This window comes from Papaver somniferum, unplaced genomic scaffold (genome assembly GCF_003573695.1).
Source record: "Papaver somniferum cultivar HN1 unplaced genomic scaffold, ASM357369v1 unplaced-scaffold_117, whole genome shotgun sequence".
Taxonomy (NCBI): Eukaryota; Viridiplantae; Streptophyta; class Magnoliopsida; order Ranunculales; family Papaveraceae; genus Papaver; species Papaver somniferum.
In genome coordinates this window covers 7,364,526-7,387,569 of record NW_020620714.1, presented here as the reverse complement: position 1 = coordinate 7,387,569, position 23,044 = coordinate 7,364,526, and the positions used below count along the sequence as shown (strand labels likewise).

At 35.9% G+C, this 23,044-nt stretch overlaps 1 protein-coding gene across 1 annotated transcript; it reads left to right on the top strand.

Annotated features, from left to right (window-relative positions):
* The first annotated feature begins 12,290 nt into the window (after positions 1-12,290).
* On the top strand, positions 12,291-12,602 carry LOC113329750 (antimicrobial peptide 1-like). Its single transcript, XM_026576587.1, has one exon. It carries the CDS (start codon positions 12,291-12,293, stop codon positions 12,600-12,602), a length of 312 nt encoding a protein of 103 aa, XP_026432372.1.
* Positions 12,603-23,044: the final 10,442 nt, after the last annotated feature.

The window sequence follows — 23,044 nt, the reverse complement described above, 5'->3', positions numbered from 1 at the left end:
CCTCCTTCTGAAACAGAGTTTACTACTTGTCCATTTTGGATTCGAGCCTACAACATTCCTCATTCTGTATCTAATACAGCATATTTGGGATTAAAAATTGGTCAGATCAGTGGCTATGAGGTTTTAGAAGTTGAGAGAAAAAGGAAGAGGAATAACTATTTGAGAATTAGGGTTGTTGTGGACGTTACCAAGAGACTAGCAACCGGTTTTTGGTTATGTGTCTCTAGGGATCTGAATGAAGTCATTTGGGTGTTATGTAGGTATGAAGATTTGCCTAATACAAGTTATAGATGTGGTTTGATAGGACACTCTGTAAATTCTTGTGTTAACGATTATTTAGCTAATGTACCCATTGATGAATAGTGCATTGTTGACTATATATATGTAGCTGATACTAGTGCTTATGAAGGAGCCGATCCGTCAAGAGTGTTAGCCGATGCTGACGCCTTGGAGGAGGATGGGGTTGAAAGTCAGAGAGGTTATGGACCTTGGTTGAATGAAGTAAAGGTTTTGATGATGATGATGACGACGACAATGATGATGATGATGATGAAACTAAAGTAAGTGACGAGGATGGAGTCTATACTGGTGATGATGAAGAGGAAGATGATTTTAGTAGCATTAGTTCCAAGAGAAGTTACTAAAATCACTGATTCACTTGTTTATGTTGGAATATTTTCAACGCCGCTAACCAAAGGGGGGTCCTGGGGGGCATCGCCCCCGGAAGAATTTTTTGAACTGAAGGTTTTATTTGGCCGATAAAAGCCTGTTCGAAAATTTCGAATCCAAAAGACACCATTGATGTCTGTTGATGAAGGAACCTGACGTTTCGTGAATAGAAACCTGTTGGCGAATAAAAAACCTATTCCCAACAGGTGCAAAACCCTTTATAAATAGCTTCTCCCAGTTTCGGTTAACATATAAGAAAAATCAATCTGTTTTCTCTGTTTCAAAAAGCATCTTCAGAAATCAGAAATCTCTTTGTGTGTTCTTGATTGAATCAAGGGGTACAAACCTTGAATTCAGTTTTCGTTGCAGGGCTTTCATTGTATCCTGAAGGCAATATTTCGCATACCTGTTGTAATCGCCAATTGTTATTGGGAAGGTAGAAATATTTGTCTAAAAGAAATTTATACAAGCCTTGAAAGTTTTGGAGTGCAACAATTTCTTCTCTGTGTCATTCATCCTTTGTGAAACCCATTTTTTTCCAACAGTTTATTGATGAAAGAAGTGGCGACGATTTCGTTATAATGGCTACGGAGGTGGATTTTGTTTAAGGGTCCGACGATATTGACGGCAGGGTGGTTCAAATCCTAACCTTACTGGTTTTTCTGTCTAATTTTACTTGCTTCTTCAACATCATATTTCAATCAAAACCTTTGAGTAAAACATTCTTAACTTTTCTAAAGCGGTTTAACTGTGGTTTGATGGATCTGGTGTTGAAGACGGTGGTACCGATTATGGCAGTTCTTTCCAACGTCAATTTCAAAGATTGGGTCGCGGCGGCGGCAATTTCAGTTGATCCCTGCTATAATTTTCCTTTGGTTGATTTAGGGTTTTGGGAGGGTATGAGGTTTTTGTGGGCTTTCATCTATGTGGGTTTTCCGTGTGGGTCCTTTTAGGGACATCATCTATGTGATTTCCATCCTGTAAGTGGGTTTGGTACAAGAAAAGGTTGTTCAAAAGGTTTCCATCTTGTTAGAACCATGATATTGGGCATACCAAAAACTTTCAAGGCATAAAAAGGACTAGTCCTAATTTGGGTGACCTTATAAAGGGTATCCTATGGGGTGGTTCAATTACCTATATGCCCTTAGATCCTTTAAATTACTAATCTATCCCTAGCCCTAATACAAAAACTTATAATCAATAAACATAAAATCAGTTTCATAACCAAAATCAGTTTCATATCCCTAACCCCTTCTTCTCCCTCTTCGACAACAGCCGAACCCTTCTTCTTCTTCTTCTTCTTCTTCCTTTTTTTTTCTTCATCGTATCATCGCGGAAATTAAATCGTCGATTCGTGAAAATTTAATCGACGATTAAACTCATCTATATAATGGTTCGTCATAAGCCAGTATCTCGTTCAAATCAATCGACTCAACAACCTATTGAAGAAGAAGAAGATTTAGAGAGTGAAGAACAAACTCAAAATCAACCACAAAATCAACCGGAAGAAGAGATTGAAGAAGAACCAACTCCGGAAATGAGAATAAGAAGGTTAGTTCTACAAACCCATCTCGTATTTGATGTTTTAGATTGGTTTGGTCGATTTAATTCGTCAAAATCATGTTTCTGCGGCGGTGACAGTGTATAGTTCGGCGCAAAACAAATCTTAGATGTGCACCGAGTTGTTCTTGAAACTGAACCCTGAAAGTGCATATGAACGGCTCGGCGTAAATCTGAAATCCGTTTTGAGCCGAACTTAGTGACACAGAGACTTATATTTAGGATCGGCTTATTCGATGGTGTTAGTTTTGTGCCGAATATGTTTTGTGAATTTCAGAAATTTTGCGTGTGCGTAGGATCGGCTTGTATGGTAGTATTAGTTTTGTGCCGAATAAATGTTGTTTGAATTTCAGAATTTTTGCATGTGCTTAGGATCGGCTTGTATGGTTGTATTAGTTTTGCGCCGAATAAATGTTTCAATTCATAAGTCTAGATTCGGCTTATTCGATAGTATTAGGGTTGCGTCGAATATCATTGTTAAAATTTCATAAATTTTACAAGTGTATAGGATCGGCTTATTTATATGATATCATGTTGCGCCGAATACATGTTTGAGTTCATAATCATAGATTCGGCTTATTCGACGGTATCGGTTGTGAGCCGAATATATAGGATCGGCTTATAATTGTTTTGTGGTATGAGCCGATTCACTCTCTGTGTAAGCTAATAAAAATTTCAAGACATGATTCGGCTCATATGTGTTATTTCGAGTAAGCCGAGCCTTCTTATTTTCTTACAAGTCTTTGGCTTTCCAAATCTCTTTGTTGTTCGAATTAGTCTTATAACTTTCATACTTGTGTCAGGACCAATGCCGCGGGTAGGGAGATGTTGAAAAAAATAAAGGCCAAACTTGGTTGCAAAACACCAATGACCGTGGAAGAACAAAAATACCTTATCAACAAGTGGGATGCAATCATCAACCAAGGACAAGGACCCGAGAAACCCGAACAAAGGTGGTGCTACCGTCCAACCCGGTAATGATGCGTCGGAAGATGAAGACCAAGGTGGAAGAAGAGGTGGTCCTGCAACTAAGAAGAGGGGTCGTGGTTATGTGCCCTTTTATGTTTCCAACTTCCTTTTAATGTTTTTCTTAAGTTTTAAGTACACTTTTATGGTGTTGCAAACACCTTTGCTTTTAGGTGCTGAACTTTGTTTTTAATGGTGCTGGGATTGGGTTATGGACACCTTCAATTTCATGTTTCAATGAATAGCTTAACAGTTAATTAGCTACTTACTACCTGCAATTTATAAAGTTCGGCTTATCTTGAAGTTTGAGTTATGCGACGATGGAAGGGAAAGAATTTCAAATACAAAGATCATTACCACATTCTTAGAAGGTTTCTCATTACCCGTTTAGGATATTAGAAATTAATTGAACCTTGTGTTCATGAATCATGTCAGGTTCGGATTTCTTCAAAAATATACTACAAGACGGTCTTGAAAGGGCAATTTCTTTTCTTCGTCTTCGTCCTATTCTTTCTCCCGGTCTTGAATTATGTCTACTGGATCATGTTGATTTTCCATGGGTCCAAGCACGATCTACAACGAATATCACAAGGTTAAACACTAGAAAGGGAATATAATAACAAGGTTCGGCGCATTCGATAATCACATTATGTGTCGAACTATAAACATTTACAGGTTTCGGCTTATACGATATCCTCAATATGCGCCGAACCACGAACAATATTTTAACCCAAAAATTAACAAATTCACGTTCGGCTCAGACGATAATCATATTATGTGCCGAACCTTGAACATAAGAGGTTTCGGCTGATACGATATTCTCCATATGTGCCGAACTAGTAACAATATTTCAACCCAGAAATTAAAAAATTATGTTCGGCACATACAATTTTGGATTTATAAGCCGAATTAGTAATGATTCTATTCCGGGCTATTCAGGATGTTGTTCGGCTTACTATGAAACTTTCATATAAGACGAACTAGTGTCTAACAAAAGGGTTGGAATTGGAAATTATAGGTTCGTCGCATGCAGTAAACAGATTCAGTAAGCCGAACCGTTCATCAATTGGTAGATTCGGCTCATAGATGTGAGCCGAACCTCAACCTGTTTCGCCGAACCATGATTCAAAAAACCTAACTTTTGATAATTGAGAGCTATAAAAGTGAGATTAAGTATAGGATATAAGTGTACCTGTGTGGGTTCCTCATCAATGTCTTCATCATCAGGATTTGGCTCTTAAAAATCATCATCTTGAGTTTGTGTTTGAGTTTGAGCTTGAGTTTGAGTGGGTGTAAAATCATTCTCATAATCTAAGAAATCAGCCACTTCTAGATCATTGTTGTAGTTGATATGTATTTTCCTAGGTTTTTTAGATGAATGATGACCTCTATCCTCCATTGAATCAAGAATTAGAATTTTCTCACTTTCTCCTTCTCTTTCTCTCCTTCTTAACCAAACCAAAACTTTGATTTTTTTTTTCCTCAAATTTTTCTTCTAAACAACTCTTATAATTTTGAAAATTATTTTAATCACTAAACAAAATATTTAATCACTAATCAAGATTATTAACACTAATACGTAAAGGGCAGATTTGCCATTAAAAAATTTTTGGGTTAAGGGGTTATCTGATTTTGCTATTTCACAACCTTTTTTGTCTTCATTAAGTATGCCTTGGAAGATTTTGGTATGCCCAAAATTATAGTTCCTTGTTATGGTTAAATAACAAAATAGCTGATATTCGTTTCTTTTCAGGGATATCCACAAGTCCAGCAGCATCAGAAGCCATAACTATTCAACAAGCAGTGCAATGAGCATCAGAATTAAACTTTTCTTCTACCAAGATTAGAGCGGACTGCAAAGTTGTTGTCTCTTTTCTGAACAAAAGAACATCTGCTTGTGATTGGATAACGCAAACTATTCTAAAGGATGTGTCATCTTTTGTATGCAATAATAGTACTGTCGATATTAAGTATATACACAGGGACTTGAATGGGGAAGCCGACAAGTTAACTAAGTAGAGTCGTGTGAAGAAAACTTTTTTTGTTCCGATTACCCTAGATCTTATATGTTGAAATGTAAAGTCTTGGATGGTATCGTAAAGGGTCAAAATATTATGTTGTATAACTGTTGATCTTTAATAAAGTTCCTTTTTATTAAAAAAAAAAAGTCTTGTAAGTGGGTTTGGTAAAAGAAAATTATGTACACAAACGTTTCTGTATATAAATTTATACTGATCAAAAAAAAAAAAAGTTCCAATAGAACTACATCAGAGTAGATCATCATGTAATACACTATAGCTAGGTTTGATAAGAGTCTAAGTATAATATTTTATTTTTGGGGAGGGGGGTTTAAAATTTATATTGCTGTTATCTTTTGTGTTATGGGGTACCCACGGGATGCTTTATTGGAAACCCTTGAGTTTGTGTCAGGGATTTTGTTTTTACTCTTTGTGATTGTATTTGACTAATTTTGACGGAGATGGAAGGAATCCCAGATTTAGGTAGGACTGCATTAGATTTTGACCAGACATTAGAGTGGTACTAATAGCCTGCTGCGTATACCCAGTGTGCTGGGGCTGTTAAGTTTCGTTAATTACTGCATACAAGAACAATGTGCTCACATCCGTTACTGTTGTTAAGTGGTAACACCTTGCTTGTATAATGAAAACCCTTCGAAATGTTTCTGAGTTTTCTTTGTATTCTTTCAAATGAAAAAACAACATGATTGTATCTGTTATGAATTGTCAAGTGTAATTTTAAATGGACCCAGATTAATGTAATACAAAGTGTAGTTGCAGGGAACCCACAACTAACGCCCTTTAACAATTTCTAGATCTAAACTTATTTAACATGAAAATGAAGATAAAAATGATGGAAATGTAAAATAAGACACAAGATTTATGTGGTTCGATCAATATGATCTATATCCACGGGGTTAGGATTCACTATGATTGTTGAAATTACATTTGGATTACATTGAGACTCCATTAATGAGTATTTGGAGCTCTAAGTTGGTGAAGGAAGAAGAAGGAGATAATAATAATAATACAAATTATGTTTTCTCTCTCTACAAATGTGTCATCTCTCTCCTTATAATACTTTTTCTCTCATACCTTTCTCTTTATATAGGTGTTTGCATAGTTGATGAGAGCTAATATGTAGTGGGTACAGCTAATATTCTCCTATTTTCGGATTTGACATGCAACACTATCGCACGCTCATACTGACGCTTCTCGCACGTACTTTTTATCCTCGCACAACTTTCATGATTTATTCGTGAGTTGGTGACGTCATCTTTGACATGCTTTGTGCGATGTCTTCGCTTGATTGTGAAGTGATCATTTCGCTTAATAATAATATGTGCAATATTCTGCCCCTACATTTTGCCTCTTTTTTCTTGAATATTGCTTGAAAAGCGATCTTTAAGAAAAAATCCGTTGTTGTAGTAGTCTTTGATCTTTGTTGATGAAGGAACTACGCGAAAGAATATGTTTCTTGAATAGTACGTACTTGCTTCTATTCTTTTGTGAAGTTCCGAAGTTTTGAGAAGTATATAAAAAGTATCACTTCTTGAAGTATGCGAAGTATGAAATATCCTTGAAGAAGTATAAGAAGTACTAATCCTCAAAATATAAGAAGTATTGCGAATCAATCATGCGAAACTATTGCTCCATGTTCTATGCCTCATGCTATGCTGTAATGCAAATAGGAATGTAGATTAGTATTCAACATTTATTTTTTCAAAAAATTTCATTTATGTGCAAGTTCAAATCGTTTTTGTTTGTTTTGATTTCCTTTGAATGACTTGTTTCGTCTCATTCGATAAATATCTTCCATGGAAATGATCCTAATGAGGTCTTATGCAGCCTTTGTAAAGGTCTTACTTGCCTGTCTGTGAGGTCTTATTTTGCCCCCTACTTCTCTCCATGTTAAATACCATATCATTTGAAGCAAAGCAAATGTTCAAGAGAAATTCTAATAAATTGTAATTGTGAAATCTTTGTAATTGTGCGATTGTATCGCGTTGTAGTAAATCAAATCAAAAATCTTTTATTTTCTGTAAAAGTAAAATGTTCTAGGAAAGTGGTACTTAACTTTTGTGGTTTGCTATTGTTATAATGTATGAATCGTCGCACAGCAAAAAGAAGTGAGACTTGAACCCTTGACTTGCCTCTGGCATTTATCGCACCATACCAACTGTGCTAACCCTTTTATGCGAAATATCTATGCGAAATAATCACCAACTCTCTTCTGTGCGAACCGTGCTAACCCTCTTGCGAAGTAATCAAAGACCAACTGCTCCTCTCGTTCGCACACTAACCCTCTGCGAAGTAACCAAAGACCAACTGATCCTCTACTCTGCGAAGATGAAAAATATGTGTTTGTTGGGATTCGATCACGCGACCACGAACACACACGCTGCTGCCTTAACCAACTGTTCAAGCACCTTCGTGCGTAATAAACGTATAACATCTTTTTCTTATTCTATTATTCGCACTGCGAGCAACCCTAGTAAAAAACATGAGTATGGTGGGAGGATTAGAACATGCGATGATCAACTCCTTATCTTCGCTCGTGACCATCTGTATTGACTTCATGTGTGCGAAGGGAACTACTATGTTTTATCCTTATCTTTTATACGCCTCTGGAAATGAGAAAAAAATGAAAAATATGTATGTGCGCGAATTCGAACCCATGACCTATTGCTTGTTCGCTCAACCTTGAACCATCTGTGCGAGTTTCCGTTTGTGATAGAAATCACAGCGACAGCTTCCTATCCTTATCTTCGACTTCCTTCACTTCTTCCACATTTCCCTCTCTTTCCTGTTGTTATTGGATTTCTGCGAACTTCAACATCATTTGTCTTCTGAAGATGAATTTCTTCCACTGAAATTTCATTTTTTCCTCTGAATTTTATATATCTGGTAAGATTTGTTGCAGGTAGGATAAAATCCTTTATTCTCTCCCTGTTTCTGGACGCCAAAATGTAGTTGTAGGGAATCCCACAACTAACACCCCTTTAACAATTTTTAGATCTAAACTTATTTAACATGAAAATGAAGATAAAAATGATGGAAATGTAAAATAAGACACAAGATTTACGTGGTTCGATCAATGTGATCTATATCCATGGGGTTAGGGTTCACTATGATTGTTGAAATTACATTTGGTTTACATTGAGACTCCATTAATGAGTATTTGGAGCTCTAAGTTGGTGAAGGAAGAAGAAGGAGATAATAATAATAATACAAATTCTATTTTCTCTCTCTACAAATATGTCCTCTCTCTCCTGATAATACTTTCTTTCTCAAACCTTTCTCTTTATACAGGTGTTTATATAGTGGATGAGAGCTAATATGCAGCGGGGTACAACTAATATTCCCCTATTTTCGGATTTGACATGCAACACTATCGCACGCTCATACTGACGCTTCTGACACATACTTCTTATCCTTGCCTAACTTTCATGCTTTATTCGTGAGTTGGTGACGTCATCTTTGACATGCTTTGTGCGATATCTTCGCTTGATTGTGAAGTGATCATTTCGCTTAATAATAATATGTGCAATATTCTGCCCCTACACAAAGTGTATATTTCCTAATGTTATGTTCATTTATGTGTAAGTTAATCCTCTATCAAGGTTTGTTTTAGTAATAAGTAGAACTGTATTAGGTTTTAACGAGACATGAAAGTAATATTAATACACTAGTATCCTGCTGCAATACCCGATGAGGGCTGCTGGTAAGGTACTTCGATTGTGCAATGTTAAAATTAACTAACTGGTACTAAAAAATGCTTAAAAGAATAATGTGCTCACATCCCGTATCTCATTGTACAGTGGTAACAGGTAACACCTTGCCAGCACTAAATTTTTTATCTATCTGTGAAAAACTTAATTTGGAATCAAGCAGATACTAACTAGAAAGAAAGAACAGTCCCAAGATTTCAATGGAAAACAAGGTTTTCAAAAGGACAATGGAGTGGACAATATTGGCGACGAGCTCCTTCGTCGATCAGCAATAATCTTGTCAAACTTATCCGAAGTTGATGATCTATTATCAATTTTACTCATCTTATCTTTCAGTGCCGTCATAAAGGAAGTTTGTCGTTCCACACATTTCAACAGATTGTTTATTTGACTACTGCTACTACTCTCCATCTTCTTTAAATCAGGCAACCGAAAACTCAATGCATCGGTCCAAAGTAATCAGAAAAAATTTCCTGACCAACTTTGGAAGAACTGAATATCGACGACATCTCTCTTCGAAGAATTAAGAACGAGAAAGTTGAGATAAGGACAAGAACGAGAATTTCGCGATGAGTATCAATATATTTAATCGGATAACTTAAAGAGTGAAAAAAAAACCGAGCAACTTAAAAAAAGTAGGACCAGGAGGGCTGTCTTAATTCTAAAACAAGGATGAATTGGGGGCAATGCAAGATAATTAGGGGCCTCATCCAATTTATACCCATCCCATAGAAGATAGAGGGCTTCCAAAATGCTCGTGAAAATATCAATTTAGCCTTCTCTAATAACTATCCTAAAAATCTCATTAACCACTAACCTCCACCCCCAATCTTCATTTCAATCAAAACTTCTTCTCCTCCCATTCTTCTTCTCCTCCGCTCCCTCCCTCCCACTGTCTCCCATTCCATTAACAACTTCTGAGAAAAAGAAATTCTCACCGATTCATCGTCGTAAATGAACTAAAACGCCCTAATCTAAGTTGGGTTTGTGTTTAATTTGATTTTTTGATTGAAAAATAGGTTTTCAACTGCCAAATTGTCGTTACAGTTCCAGGGTCGTTAACCACGGTTTTTTATTGCTTAACGATTTTTTATATGCATATTGAATTGACGAAAAATCGTTAACCACTAGGGTGTAGTAGATAACGACCCTAAACCTGGTTTTCTGCTCTAGAATAGTATCGTCCAGGAATTTCTAAATCGTTAACGATTCTTCTCGACGACCCTTTTTAAATACGAACGACTCTGTCTTATGCAGAACCACCTCTCTGTCCCAAATACTGATAGAGTCGTTGGGTTCCAAACGTATTAAGTTAACGACTCTGTGTGACCTAACTAGCTGGAGTCATCAATTATATCACACTTGGCTGACGATTTTTCATAACCTGCAAAAGTTGCAGGTTTGAGTCGTCAAAGGTTGTGTCAAGTAATTGACGACTTCTTAGAGTCGGTCGTTTATTACCCTCTCAACTTAACGACCTTCACTCCGAGTAGTTGCATAGTGTACATGAATCGACCACTTGGAGCATCATTCATAGAATTTGAAGAGTATAAGAAGTTTACCTGATTGTTTTGAGCTTCGGTTTCTTCATTTTGAGGATTGGTTCATTCATCTTGAGCAATAGGATTCCTCCACTGGAATCACTCATTTCAAATAATCCTAAATTTTCCCCCCAAAACTCAATTTCTTCCTCTCCACAACACAAAAACACAATTTTTCTTTTATCAATATTTTATCCCTAAATCTGATTTTAATCTAACTAAACTAATTAACAATCAATTAACACTAATGATTTGGGGATAGTTTAGCCATTTTTAAAAAAGTGCGATAAAGGATAACTCCCAATTACTATTTCATGACCTTTTTTTGTCATGTAGCTAGGGTCTCCAATTATTTTCCCAGAACCTCCAATTCAACCTTGAATAATACCAGCCATTTCTAAACAAAGGAAGGTTACACCACAGGAGATAACTCCCTTATAAGAAAACGTTCTAGTAGAGTTTGTAATGTATTTTGGAATCGAATCCCCAACTAATATTCTCGTGAGATTTTTTATAGTCAAAAGCAGATAGTAATTTCTTGTGAAGTCCATGGTAAAAGAAAAGTGATCATCCGCCATAAACTATGAGTTACAAACTTACGATCAACACAGAAGTGTAATGTTTAGCGGACTGGAAAAAAAAAAGAAAAAAAGAAAAAGAATAGTTGGGACTATTTAAAGCATCCATGCACAATGGTGAACGCTAGTATAAGCTAAATATACCGTTCCAATTTAGCACGCACTGACTATGGTGAGGGGGTAAATATGCATGGCGTGGTAACTCAGCCTACCGGTGAGGAAGGGTTTTATGCCCAATGTCATCGCCCTCGAACAATTGGAATAGAATTTGTGTGTAGTTCATATCATCATCTCAGTTTTCAGAACCACTGCGTGTGAAACTGTTGGCCATGCCACGTGACCCTCAACTATAATTATTTTTAATCTATTTTTTGTAAGACCCGATACGGGATACGGCCACCATACTCGATTAGATAAGGATAAGAATCACATATTAGAATATAAAAATCCCAATAATTCCATAAATACAAACCCGACATGCCCGACACGCATTATAGCTGTCTTTTGCTTGATACACTGAATGTCTACATCCGCAAGCCAATCAACTAAGGTTATTCTCTTAGCACCGTAATATTATAGCATGGGCAATGCATGGGTTCACGTGGATACTTCGACCAAAATTTGTCACACTCAATAGGAGATTTTTTTTTCTTTCTTTTTCCTCAACAAAAATGAATACACTGAAAAAACGGATCACTAGTGTAGTAAATGGTTTAAAACACGTCTAGTAAATGGTTTAAAACACGGATCACTAGTGTAGTAAACGGATCATCGAGCAACGATTCTGAAAAGGGGGTTTCATTTTTGATATGTTTGGGTCGAGGAGTTTGATTTAAGTACTCTACAATTTCCAAACATTTTAGTGTATGTAAAATTTGAAACTGATACCGAAGGATGTTGCTGATATTCTTCATGTAACACCCCCCTCATCCCCCATCCCCACTTGGTCCAGTAAGGACAAGAACCATAAGATAAGAACTGCTTACACGCATTATAATGGCTGTCTGTCTTGATAATACACATTAAAAAATATCCACTAGGTTCCCGTCCTCCAACCACCATTAATATCCCAACGAGGCATTCCTTAACTTTCACCTATAAATAAAGGCATTGAATCATAGATATTGAAACACACAACTTTGAGAAATCCTAAAACAAATTCTTCGATTTTTATTTCCTTTCGTTTACATTTTTTTTCTCTTTTCTAAAGGCAATCCAATCTGAACTATGGCAACAAACAAGAGCTCGTTGTCTATACTAGTCACGGTTTTGATCCTCATGGCCATGGTAAGTGAAATGGCAAATGCAAGTACTATTACAGTATGGGCTGGACCAGGCTGCAACAATCGTGCTGAAAGGCATTTGAAATGTGGGTGCTCAAATATTAATCTACAAGGTGGTTACGAATTTAGTTACGGAGGTCAAAGTGCTGCCATGTATTGGCAATCTAATTGCGAGGGTGCATCTCAGTTTATACTCCGCGGTGATTCCCGTAGCTGTGACGCTTATACATGGAAGAGTATGTTTATCCAGTGTTAAGTAATATCAAATGTGGTGGCTCTACTATATAAGCCACCAAAATATCGTATTGTGTGTTCCCGTTTGCATCAATAAATTAGATCCATGCCTACAAATAGCATGGTGGATGGTATTTGTGTTTTCTAAGAACTTTTTGTAAATCCTCGATGGATAATACTAGGTGAAAGTGAAAGGTGTTTCGCTCTGTAATGTGCTTATTTGTGATTGCCAGTGTTATGTTCTCACTCTTTCATTGATTGTGAAAGTCCGATACTATTATTCTTCGGAATACTGTTATGAAGAAACAAAGCCATGTTTCATAAATTATTAGCCAAAGTAGAAACCATACTCTCTGTATTTTCATCGTACTATGTCCCTTATCGGTCTCGCATACTGCAATAGTTTGGTAACATAAGCCATTAATTAACTAATAAACCCAATATGTAACTTGGAGTCGTATGAAACAATTTTAGCCGTGCCGACATTCTTTTCGCCCTCCTCATTCTTGAACACGGCATCTTTCAAGATTAATGTCCATACATCGTTATAGAAATTATAGGTACTAGTTGCACGCCCGTGCTTTGCACGGGCCCAAACTGGTTGTCCCAAATCAATTTTTTGGGAGAACTGGTCACCTGTGGTTCCTTGATCACTGGTTCTTTTGCTCAAGAATAATATGTGGTATAACTATGAGATAGATCGGTTGACTCGAATAAAATAACATTGCATTAATAAAGATAAAAGAATGGCACAAGAGCTTCAAGGTTATGGAATGACCACCCTTAACCTCTGTATATGAAGCTTTTACAACTTAACGTCATCCGAACAGAAACACAAATTTGAACTTCAACAAACTGTACTTTTGGTACTAACTACTACTACAACTCAACAACTGTTTCCATAAATGGTAAATTAAATTCTTGTAGGAACTCTAGTTAATCGTTAATCCCATCTCAGATCAACATAGTTTTAATCTTTTGCGTAATGTTTTAGTCATGGGTTTTTCATTTTATGTTTTTTTTTTCTCGTTTTCTATTCAGTCTTAAAAATCATTCTTTTGCGTAATCTTTTGGAGCGTAAAAATCATTCTTATGTATCCGGCACCAAAATAACTCTGAGTATGATTTCAAACACATATTATCAAACACTTGCGGGAATAATTCTAAATGTTAAACAATTCTAAAATTGCCTTTTTCTTAAACATTGTTCCAATTTTAGTTCCCAGTTTGGTATTTCCATTCCCACTTTTTGACTTCCCAAACCCATGCTTAATTTTGTTTGGGGATTTTGAATTTGTGAGTCCGCATCATCACACCCTACAAACGATGTAAATTGATATATCAAACCACAACTATAAGTTCTCATTGTGTCCATAGATTTGTTCTTCTCTGAACTTTGTAATTCATCTTTTTTCAGAATTGTACTCCACACTGAAAAAGCAAACTAAGAGCATATAAACTTGTTTTAGACTCGAACATTGATGAAAATATAATCGAAGGAAACTGACATCTAAACAATCTGGACATTAAGTATTCATAATTGATTTGAATATAACAATAGTGGTATCCTTTCTTCTTATCTCTCCTTGAAAAGAGAGAGCACATAAGTTGCAAACATTCATAATGATACATTATCAATGGCATGTGAACACCATCGATGTTGACATACGGAACTTAAAAGCCAAAACATCAAGGTTAGATACTTATATATCTGAAATGAAAGTATTCTAAGACCACTTTCAAACATTTACCAAGATTCAATTTACTTAACATTGTACATGGTGGAACAATCGATGGTATGAGAACAACAACAATGTAGTCATGCAAACTTTCAAGGTAAGAGCTAACACATATTCAAAAGAAACATGAAAAATATATATGAACTAATTAGTATTGGTAATCACTAAAAGTGCACATGTGAAGTGAAAGTACTCCAACAACATTTTTGTGTCAAATTATTTGTTGGTCGAAATATTCAACATGGCCAAAAGGAGCATGAGTTTGAAGTTGTTTTGTTGTTTTCCTATGTTTATTGTTTTCTACTAATGAGTAGTCCTCATATGAAGGGTTACCTATGTTTCTAATTTCTAAATATTTTTGTTCTTTTCCCTATGGTTCATTGTCGGATGTGTGCTAATGGGTCAAGCCTCTAATCAGTGCATATTACAAATGAAACTACATCAACAGAAGATAATCGTGTTACAATTCTAGATCCCATCCCTAGTCCCTACTATATTTTTATCTCTTCCATGTAAAACCTAGGGACTAAAAAAAAGTTACAATCAATATGAAAGAATATATGGTGCAACTGTTGGTGGTTCCACCTAAACATTTTAGACAAAACTACATTAGATTAACAACTATACCAAACCAAAAACGACTTTCTATATTTCGAATGGTATAATTTCAAATTTAAACAGGTAACAATTATACCTTTCTTTTAGACATGTTCTCTGGTAATAACACTGCTTCTCATTGTTTTCGTCTGGATTTATTAACAACACCCAGTAATTTCATAATTACAGCTCAAAAATATGAACATAAGTAAACAAATATGTTAAGAATACAATTCAAATTTCATAGGTGTAATCATTGTAAAATCACCCATTGGAAAAAGGATATACCTCACATTTTGAGCATATAGGTAGCAAGCGTTCGAGTTACTACAGTGACGGTTTTGAATCAAAAGGTATATTGATGCCCGTTTGAACCAGGAAATAAGAATATGCCCTCCAGTTTGTATAGATAGGTAGCAAGTGCTTCAAGCTCCTACAATGAGCTGCATATACAACTTTCTCATAAATCCAAACAACCTATGAGAACAGATTGATTTTTATCCTTCCCTTTCGTACAAACAACAGACCATACAAAGGTTAGAATGAGCGAATCAATCCAATTTAGAAACTGCGGAAACTAAAGTAAACACTGATTATATTGGATACATAAAATTAATCTGAGTTAATTATGCATATAATCAGTGATCCCATGATGCCAATCTAACTTGTAAGCAACTGAGAATTTGTAAAATATTTTGATTTCCCTGATAGTAGAATCCAACAGTATCTTGATATTCACCAACTCAGTGTTGTGAACTACCAATGACATTGTTGAATTAGGTATGACTCAAATTGCTTATAACCGAAGAAAAAATGGACAATTAATAGTTTGATTTCCCTAATATTAACATCTTTTCCATCATAAGACATGATTCTTGTGGTCTCCATTCAACTATGAGATTGTGAGAGAAATACACAAAACTATCTCCACAAGCAATCTTTTGATAAAAAGAGTTTTCAGGTAGGAAAAGAATGTAGGGTTACATAACCTACATGCATAGTATGTAGGATTCTCGTAGAAGCAACTGTCAACCCTAGGAAGGATATAATTGACAAATTTAACCCTCTTTTAATGATCAAACAGGGTAAACCTTTTCGACACAATTTGAATATGAAAAGGTTAACAGAAAACAAAAAGAAAAACATAAATAATAAATTTTCTTTTCCTAAAGCGCGAGTGTGCAAAAACTCTTATCTCTTGAATTCGGGCACAAGAGACAAGATGCACCTTCAACACAGTTAAGATGTGTCGGGGTGGACAATAATTTGTCCGCTATTTTAGTTTTGTACGAAAATTTCCTTCCCCTGTTTCATGGATCGTTTAGACTTAGTTCTTTGTAGAGATCTAATTATTTCTTTAGGAACTAAATTCTTCGGAGATGATTTAAATTTATATACCTAAGATGGATTTAACATTAGAACAAGTTTGAGCTTTTTTGCTAGCCGATTTTCTGTCCATTGTAGTTTGTTGGCATATCTTACTTTATGTTTTTACATAAAACACTTAGAAAGTTTGTGGCCATTTAAAGTACAATAAGAACATGTCAATGTGGGAAAGGTTCCGGCGTAGTAGCTAAAAAAGCGGGGGTCTAACAACACCACCCAATATTTCTCTTAGCAATCCGTATGGACTAACTCCGAAATACTTTCTAGAGAATCAACTAGACAGTCAGACTCAATCTAGGTAAAAGTATCTCAAGGAGTTAATATTTATATATTGTTTTGATTTACTCGAGCTAATATAAATCAGCGAGTCTTTAATCAAACACAAGGAACAACTTGGATAGTACCAAAGACCAATATCCAAGGATCAATCAATATCAATCAACAACCAAAGGTCGGATTTCCAATTGATTGATTCAAACACACAACCTGTATTATTTCAATTATATAAACAAATATAATGCGGAAATAGAAATAACACAGACATTAGAAATTTTGTTAACGAGGAAACCGCAAATGTAGAAAAACTCTGGGACCTAGTCCAGATTGAACACACATTGTATTAAGCCACTACAGACACTAGCCTAATCCAAGTTAACTTCGGACTGGACTGTAGTTGAAACCCAATCAGTCTCCCAATGATCCAAGGTACAGTTGTACTCCCTACGCCTCTGATCCCAGCAAGATATTGCGTAGAGCTGTCAAACGGGCCAAGCTAGGGTCAACCCGTCCCTAGCTTGCCAACCCGTACTAGGGTTAGGGTCAACCCTAGCCCTAGTACGATTCACAAACAATCTCAAAACCCCAACTCTAGCCCTAGACGGGTCAACCCTAACGGGTTGGCGGGTTGGCTTGTTAGTGTTATCAATTTAAAAATTAAATTTAAAATTTAGGATTGTTTAACTGATTATGTTTCCATCTTGTAAGTGGGTTTGGTACAAGAAAAGGTTGTTCAAAAGGTTTCCATCTTGTTATGGTTAAATAACAAAATAGCTGATATTCGTTTCTTTTCAGGGATATCCACAAGTCCAACAGCAGCAAAAGCCATAACTATTCAACAAGCAGTGCAATGAGCATCAGAATTAAACTTTTTTTCTATCAAGATTAGAGCGGACTGCAAAGTTGTTGTCTCTTTTCTGAACAAAAGAACATCTACTTGTGATTGGAGAACGCAAACTATTCTAAAGGATGTGCCATCTTTTGTGTGCAATAATAGTACCGTCGATATTAAGTATATACACAGGGACTTGAATGGGGAAGCCGAAAAGTTAGCTAAATGGAGTCGTGTGGAGAAAACGTTTTTTGTTCCCGATGACCCTAGATCTTATATGTTGAAATGTAAAGTCTTGGATGGTATTGTAAAGGGCCAAAATATTATGTTGTATAACTGTTGATCTTTAATAAAGTTCCTTTTTATTAAAAAAAAAAAGTCTTGTAAGAGGATTTTTTACAAGAAAATTATGTACACAAACATTTCTGTATATAAATTTATACTGATCAAAAAAAAGTTCCAGTAGAACTACATCAGAGTAGATCATCATGTAATACACTATAGCTAGCTTTGATAAGAGTCTAAGTATAATATTTTTTTTTGGGAGGGGGTTTAAATTTATATTGTTGTTATCTTTTGTGTTATGGGGTACCCACGGGATGCTTTATTGGAAACCCTTGAGTTTGTGTTAGGATTTTGTTTTTACTCTTCGTGATTGTATTTGACTAATTTTGAGGGAGATGGAAGGAATCCCAGATTTAGGTAGGAATCCATTAGTTTTTGACCAGACATGAGAGTGGTACTAATAGCCTGCTGCGTATACCCAGTGTGCTGGGGCTGTTAAGTTTTGTTAATTACTGCGTACAAGAACAATGTGCTCACATCCTTTACTGTTGTTAAGTAGTAACACCTTGCTTGTATAATGAAAACCCTTCGAAATGTTTCTGAGTTTTGTTTGTATTCTTTCAAATGAAAAAACAACATGATTGTATCTGTTATGAATTGTCAAGTGTAACTTTAAATGGACCCAGATTAATGTAATACAAAGTGTAGTCGCAGGGAACCCACAACTAATACTGCTTTAACAATTTCTAGATCTAAACTTATTTAATATGAAAATGAAGATAAAAATGATGGAAATGTAAAATAAGACACAACATTTATGTGGTTCGATCAATGTGATCTACATCCACGGGGTTTGGGTTCACTATGATTGTTGAAATTACAATTAGATTACATTGAGACTCCATTAATGAGTACTTGGAGCTCTAAGTTGGTGAAGGAACAAGAAGAAGATAATAATAATACAAATTATGTTTTCTCTCTCTACAAATGTGTCATCTCTCTCCTTATAATACTTTCTCTCTCATACCTTTCTCTTTATACAGGTGTTTGCATAGTGGATGAGAGCTAATATGTAGTGGGGTACAACTAATATTCCCCTATTTTCGGATTTGACATGCAACACTATTGCACACTCATACTGACGCTTCTCGCACGTACTTTTTATCCTCGCAGAACTTTCATGCTTTATTCGTGAGTTGATGACGTCATCTTTGGCATGCTTTGTGCGATGTCTTCGCTTGATTGTGAAGTGACCATTTCGCTTAATAATAATATGTGCAGTATTTTGCCCCTACATTTTGCCTCTTTTTTCTTGAATATTGCTTGAAGAGCGATCTTTAAGAAAAAATCCGTTATTGTAGTAGTCTTTGATCTTTGTTGATGAAGGAACTACGCGAAAGAATACGTTTCTTGAAAAGTACGTACTTGCTTTTATTCTTTTGTGAAGTTCCGAAGCTTTGAGAAGTATATAAAAAGTATCACTTCTTGAAGTATGAGAAGTATGAAATATCCTTAAAGAAGTATAAGAAGTACTAATCCTCAAAATATAAGAAGTATTGTGAATCAATCATGCGAAACTATTGCTCCATGTTCTATGCCTCATGTTATGCTGTAATGCAAATAGGAATGTAGATTAGTATTCAACATTTCTTTTTCAAAAAATTTCATTTATGGGCAAGTTCAAATTGTTTTTGATTGTTTTGATTTCCTTTGAATAACTTGTTTCGTCTCATTTGATAAATATCTTCCATGGAAATGATCCTAATGAGGTCTTATGCATCCTTTGTAAAGGTCTTACTTGCCTGTCTGTGAGGTCTTATTTTGCCCCCTACTTCTCTCCATGTTAAATACCATATCATTTGAAGCAAATCAAATGTTCAAGAGAAATTCTAATAAATTGTAATTGTGCGATTGTATCGCATTGTAGTAAATCAAATCAAAAATCTTTTATTTTCTGTAAAAGTAAAATGTTCTAGGAAAGTGGTACTTAACTTTTGTGGTTTGCTATTGTTGAAATGTATGAATCATCGCACAACAAAAAGAAGTGAGACTTGAACCCTTGACTTGCCTCTGGCATTTTATCGCACCATACCAACTGTGCTAACCATTTTATGCGAAATATCTGTGCGAAATAATAACCGACTCTCTTCTGTGCGAAATAATCACGAACTCTCTTTTGTGCGAACCGTGCTAACCCTCTTGCGAAGTAATCAAAGACCAACTGCTCCTCTCGTTTGCACACTAACCCTCTGCGAAGTAATCAAAGACCAACTGCTCCTCCACTCTGCGAAGATGAAAAAATATGTGTGTGTTGGGATTCGATCACGCGACCACGAACGCACACGTTGCTGCCTTAACCAACTGTTCAAGCACCTTCGTGCGTAATAAACGTATAACATCTTTTTCTTATTCTATTATTCGCACTGAGAGCAACCCTAGTAAAAAACATGAGTAAGGTGGGAGGATTAGAACATGCGATGATCAACTCCTTATCTTCGCTCGTGACCATCTGTATTGACTTCATGTGTGCGAAGGGAACTACTATGTTTTATCCTTATCTTTTATACGTCTCTGGAAATGAGAAGAAAATGAAAAATATGTATGTGCGCGAATTAAAACCCATGACCTATTGCTTGTTCGCTCAAACTTGAACCATTTGTGCGAGTTTCTGTTAGTGATATAAATCAGAGTGACAACTTCCTATCCTTATCTTCGACTTCCTTCACTTCTTCCACATTTCCCTCTCTTTCCTGTTGTTATTGGATTTCTGCGAACTTCAACATCATTTGTCTTCTGAAGATGAATTTCTTCCACTGAAATTTCATTTTTGCCTCTGAATTTTATAGATCTGGTAAGATTTGTTGCAGGTAGGATAAAATCCTTTATTCTCTCCCTGTTTCTGGACGCCAAAATGTAGTTGCAGGGAATCCCACAACTAACACCCCTTTAACAATTTTTAGATCTAAACTTATTTAACATGAAAATGAAGATAAAAATGATGGAAATGTAAAATAACACACAAGATTTACGTGGTTCGATCAATGTGATCTATATCCACGGGGTTAGTATTCACTATGATTGTTGAAATTACATTTGGATTACATTGAGACTCCATTAATGAGTATTTGGAGCTCTAAGTTGGTGAAGGAAGAAGAAGGAGATAATAATAATAATACAAATTCTATTTTCTCTCTCTACAAATGTGTCCTCTCTCTCTCCTGATAATATTTTCTCTCTCATACCTTTCTCTTTATATAGGTGTTTACATAGTGGACGAGAGCTAATATGCAGCAGGGTACAACTAATATTCCTCTATTTTCGGATTTGACATGCGACACTATATCACGCTTATACTGACGCTTCTCGCACGTACTTTTTATCCTCGCACAACTTTCATGCTTTATTCGTGAGTTGGTGACGTCATCTTTGACATGCTTTATGCGATGTCTTCGCTTGATTGTGAAGTGATCATTTCGCTTAATAATAATATGTGCAATATTCTGCCCCTACACAAAGTGTATATTTCCTAATGTTATGTTCATTTATGTGTAAGTTAATCCTCTATCAAGGTTTGTTTTAGTAATAAGTAGTCCTGTATTAGGTTTTAACGAGACATGAAAGTAATATTAATACACTAGTATCCTGCTGCACATACCCGATGAGGGCTGCTGGTAAGGTACTTCGATTGTGCATTGTTAAAATTAACTAACTGGTACTAAAAAATGCTTATTCGAATAATGTGCTCACATCCCGTATCTCATTGTACAGTGGTAACAGGTACACCTTGCCAGCACTAAATTTTTTATCTATCTGTGGAAAACTTAATTTGGAATCAAGCAGATACTAACTAGAAAGAAAGAACAGTCCCAAGATTTCAATGGAAAACAAGGTTTTCAAAAGGACAATGGAGTGGACAATATCGGCGACGAGCTCCTTCGTCGATCAGCAATAATCTTGTCAAACTTATCCGAAGTTGATGATCTATTATCAATTTTACTCATCTTATCTTTCAGTGCAGTCATAAAGGAAGTTTGTCGTTCCACACATTTCAACAGATTGTTTATTTGACTACTGCTACTACTCTCCATCTTCTTAAAATCAGGCAACCGAAAACTCAATGCATCGGTCCAAAGTAATCAGAAAAAATTTCCTGACCAACTTTGGAAGAACTGAATATCGACAACATCTCTCTTCGAAGAATTAAGAACGAGAAAGTTGAGATAAGGACAAGAACGAGAATTTCGCGATGAGTATCAATATATTTAATCGGATAACTTAGAGAGTGAAAAAAAAACCGAGCAACTTAAAAAAAGTAGGACCAGGAGGGCTGTCTTAATTCTAAAACAAGGATGAATTGGGGGCAATGCAAGATAATTAGGGGCCTCATCCAATTTATACCCATCCCATAGAAGATAGAGGGCTTCCAAAATGCTCGTGAAAATATCAATTTAGCCTTCTCTAATAACTATCCTAAAAATCTCATTAACCACTAACCTCCACCCCCAATCTTCATTTCAATCAAAACTTCTTCTCCTCCCATTCTTCTTCTCCTCCGCTCCCTCCCTCTCACTGTCTCCCATTCCATTAACAACTTTTGAGAAAAAGAAATTCTCACCGATTCATCGTCGTAAATGAACTAAAACGCCCTAATCTAAGTTGGGTTTGTGTTTAATTTGATTTGTTGATTGAAAAATAGGTTTTCAACTGCCAAATTGTCGTTACAGTTCCAGGGTCGTTAACCACGGTTTTTTATTGCTTAACGATTTTTTATATGCATATTGAATTGACGAAAAATCGTTAACCACTAGGGTGTAGTAGATAACGACCCTAAACCTGGTTTTCTGCTCTAGAATAGTATCGTCCAGGAATTTCTAAATCGTTAACGATTCTTCTCGACGACCCTTTTTAAATACGAACGACTCTGTCTTATGCAGAACCACCTCTCTGTCCCAAATACTGATAGAGTCGTTGGGTTCTAAACGTATTAAGTTAACGACTCTGTGTGACCTAACTAGCTGGAGTCATCAATTATATCACACTTGGCTGACGATTTTTCATAACCTGCAAAAGTTGCAGGTTCGAGTCGTCAAAGGTTGTGTCAAGTAATTGACGACTTCTTAGAGTCGGTCGTTTATTACCCTCTCAACTTAACGACCTTCACTCCGAGTAGTTGCATAGTGTACATGAATCGACCACTTGGAGCATCATTCATAGAATTTGAAGAGTATAAGAAGTTTACCTGATTGTTTTGAGCTTCGGCTTCTTCATTTTGAGGATTGGTTCCTTCATCTTGAGCAATAGGATTCCTCCACTGGAATCACTCATTTCAAATAATCCTAAATTTTCCCC

What these genes read in the sequence shown, in the direction of transcription:
- LOC113329750 (XM_026576587.1), top strand. Translation starts at nt 12,291, where the DNA reads ATGGCAACAAACAAGAGCTCGTTGTCTATACTAGTCACGGTTTTGATC.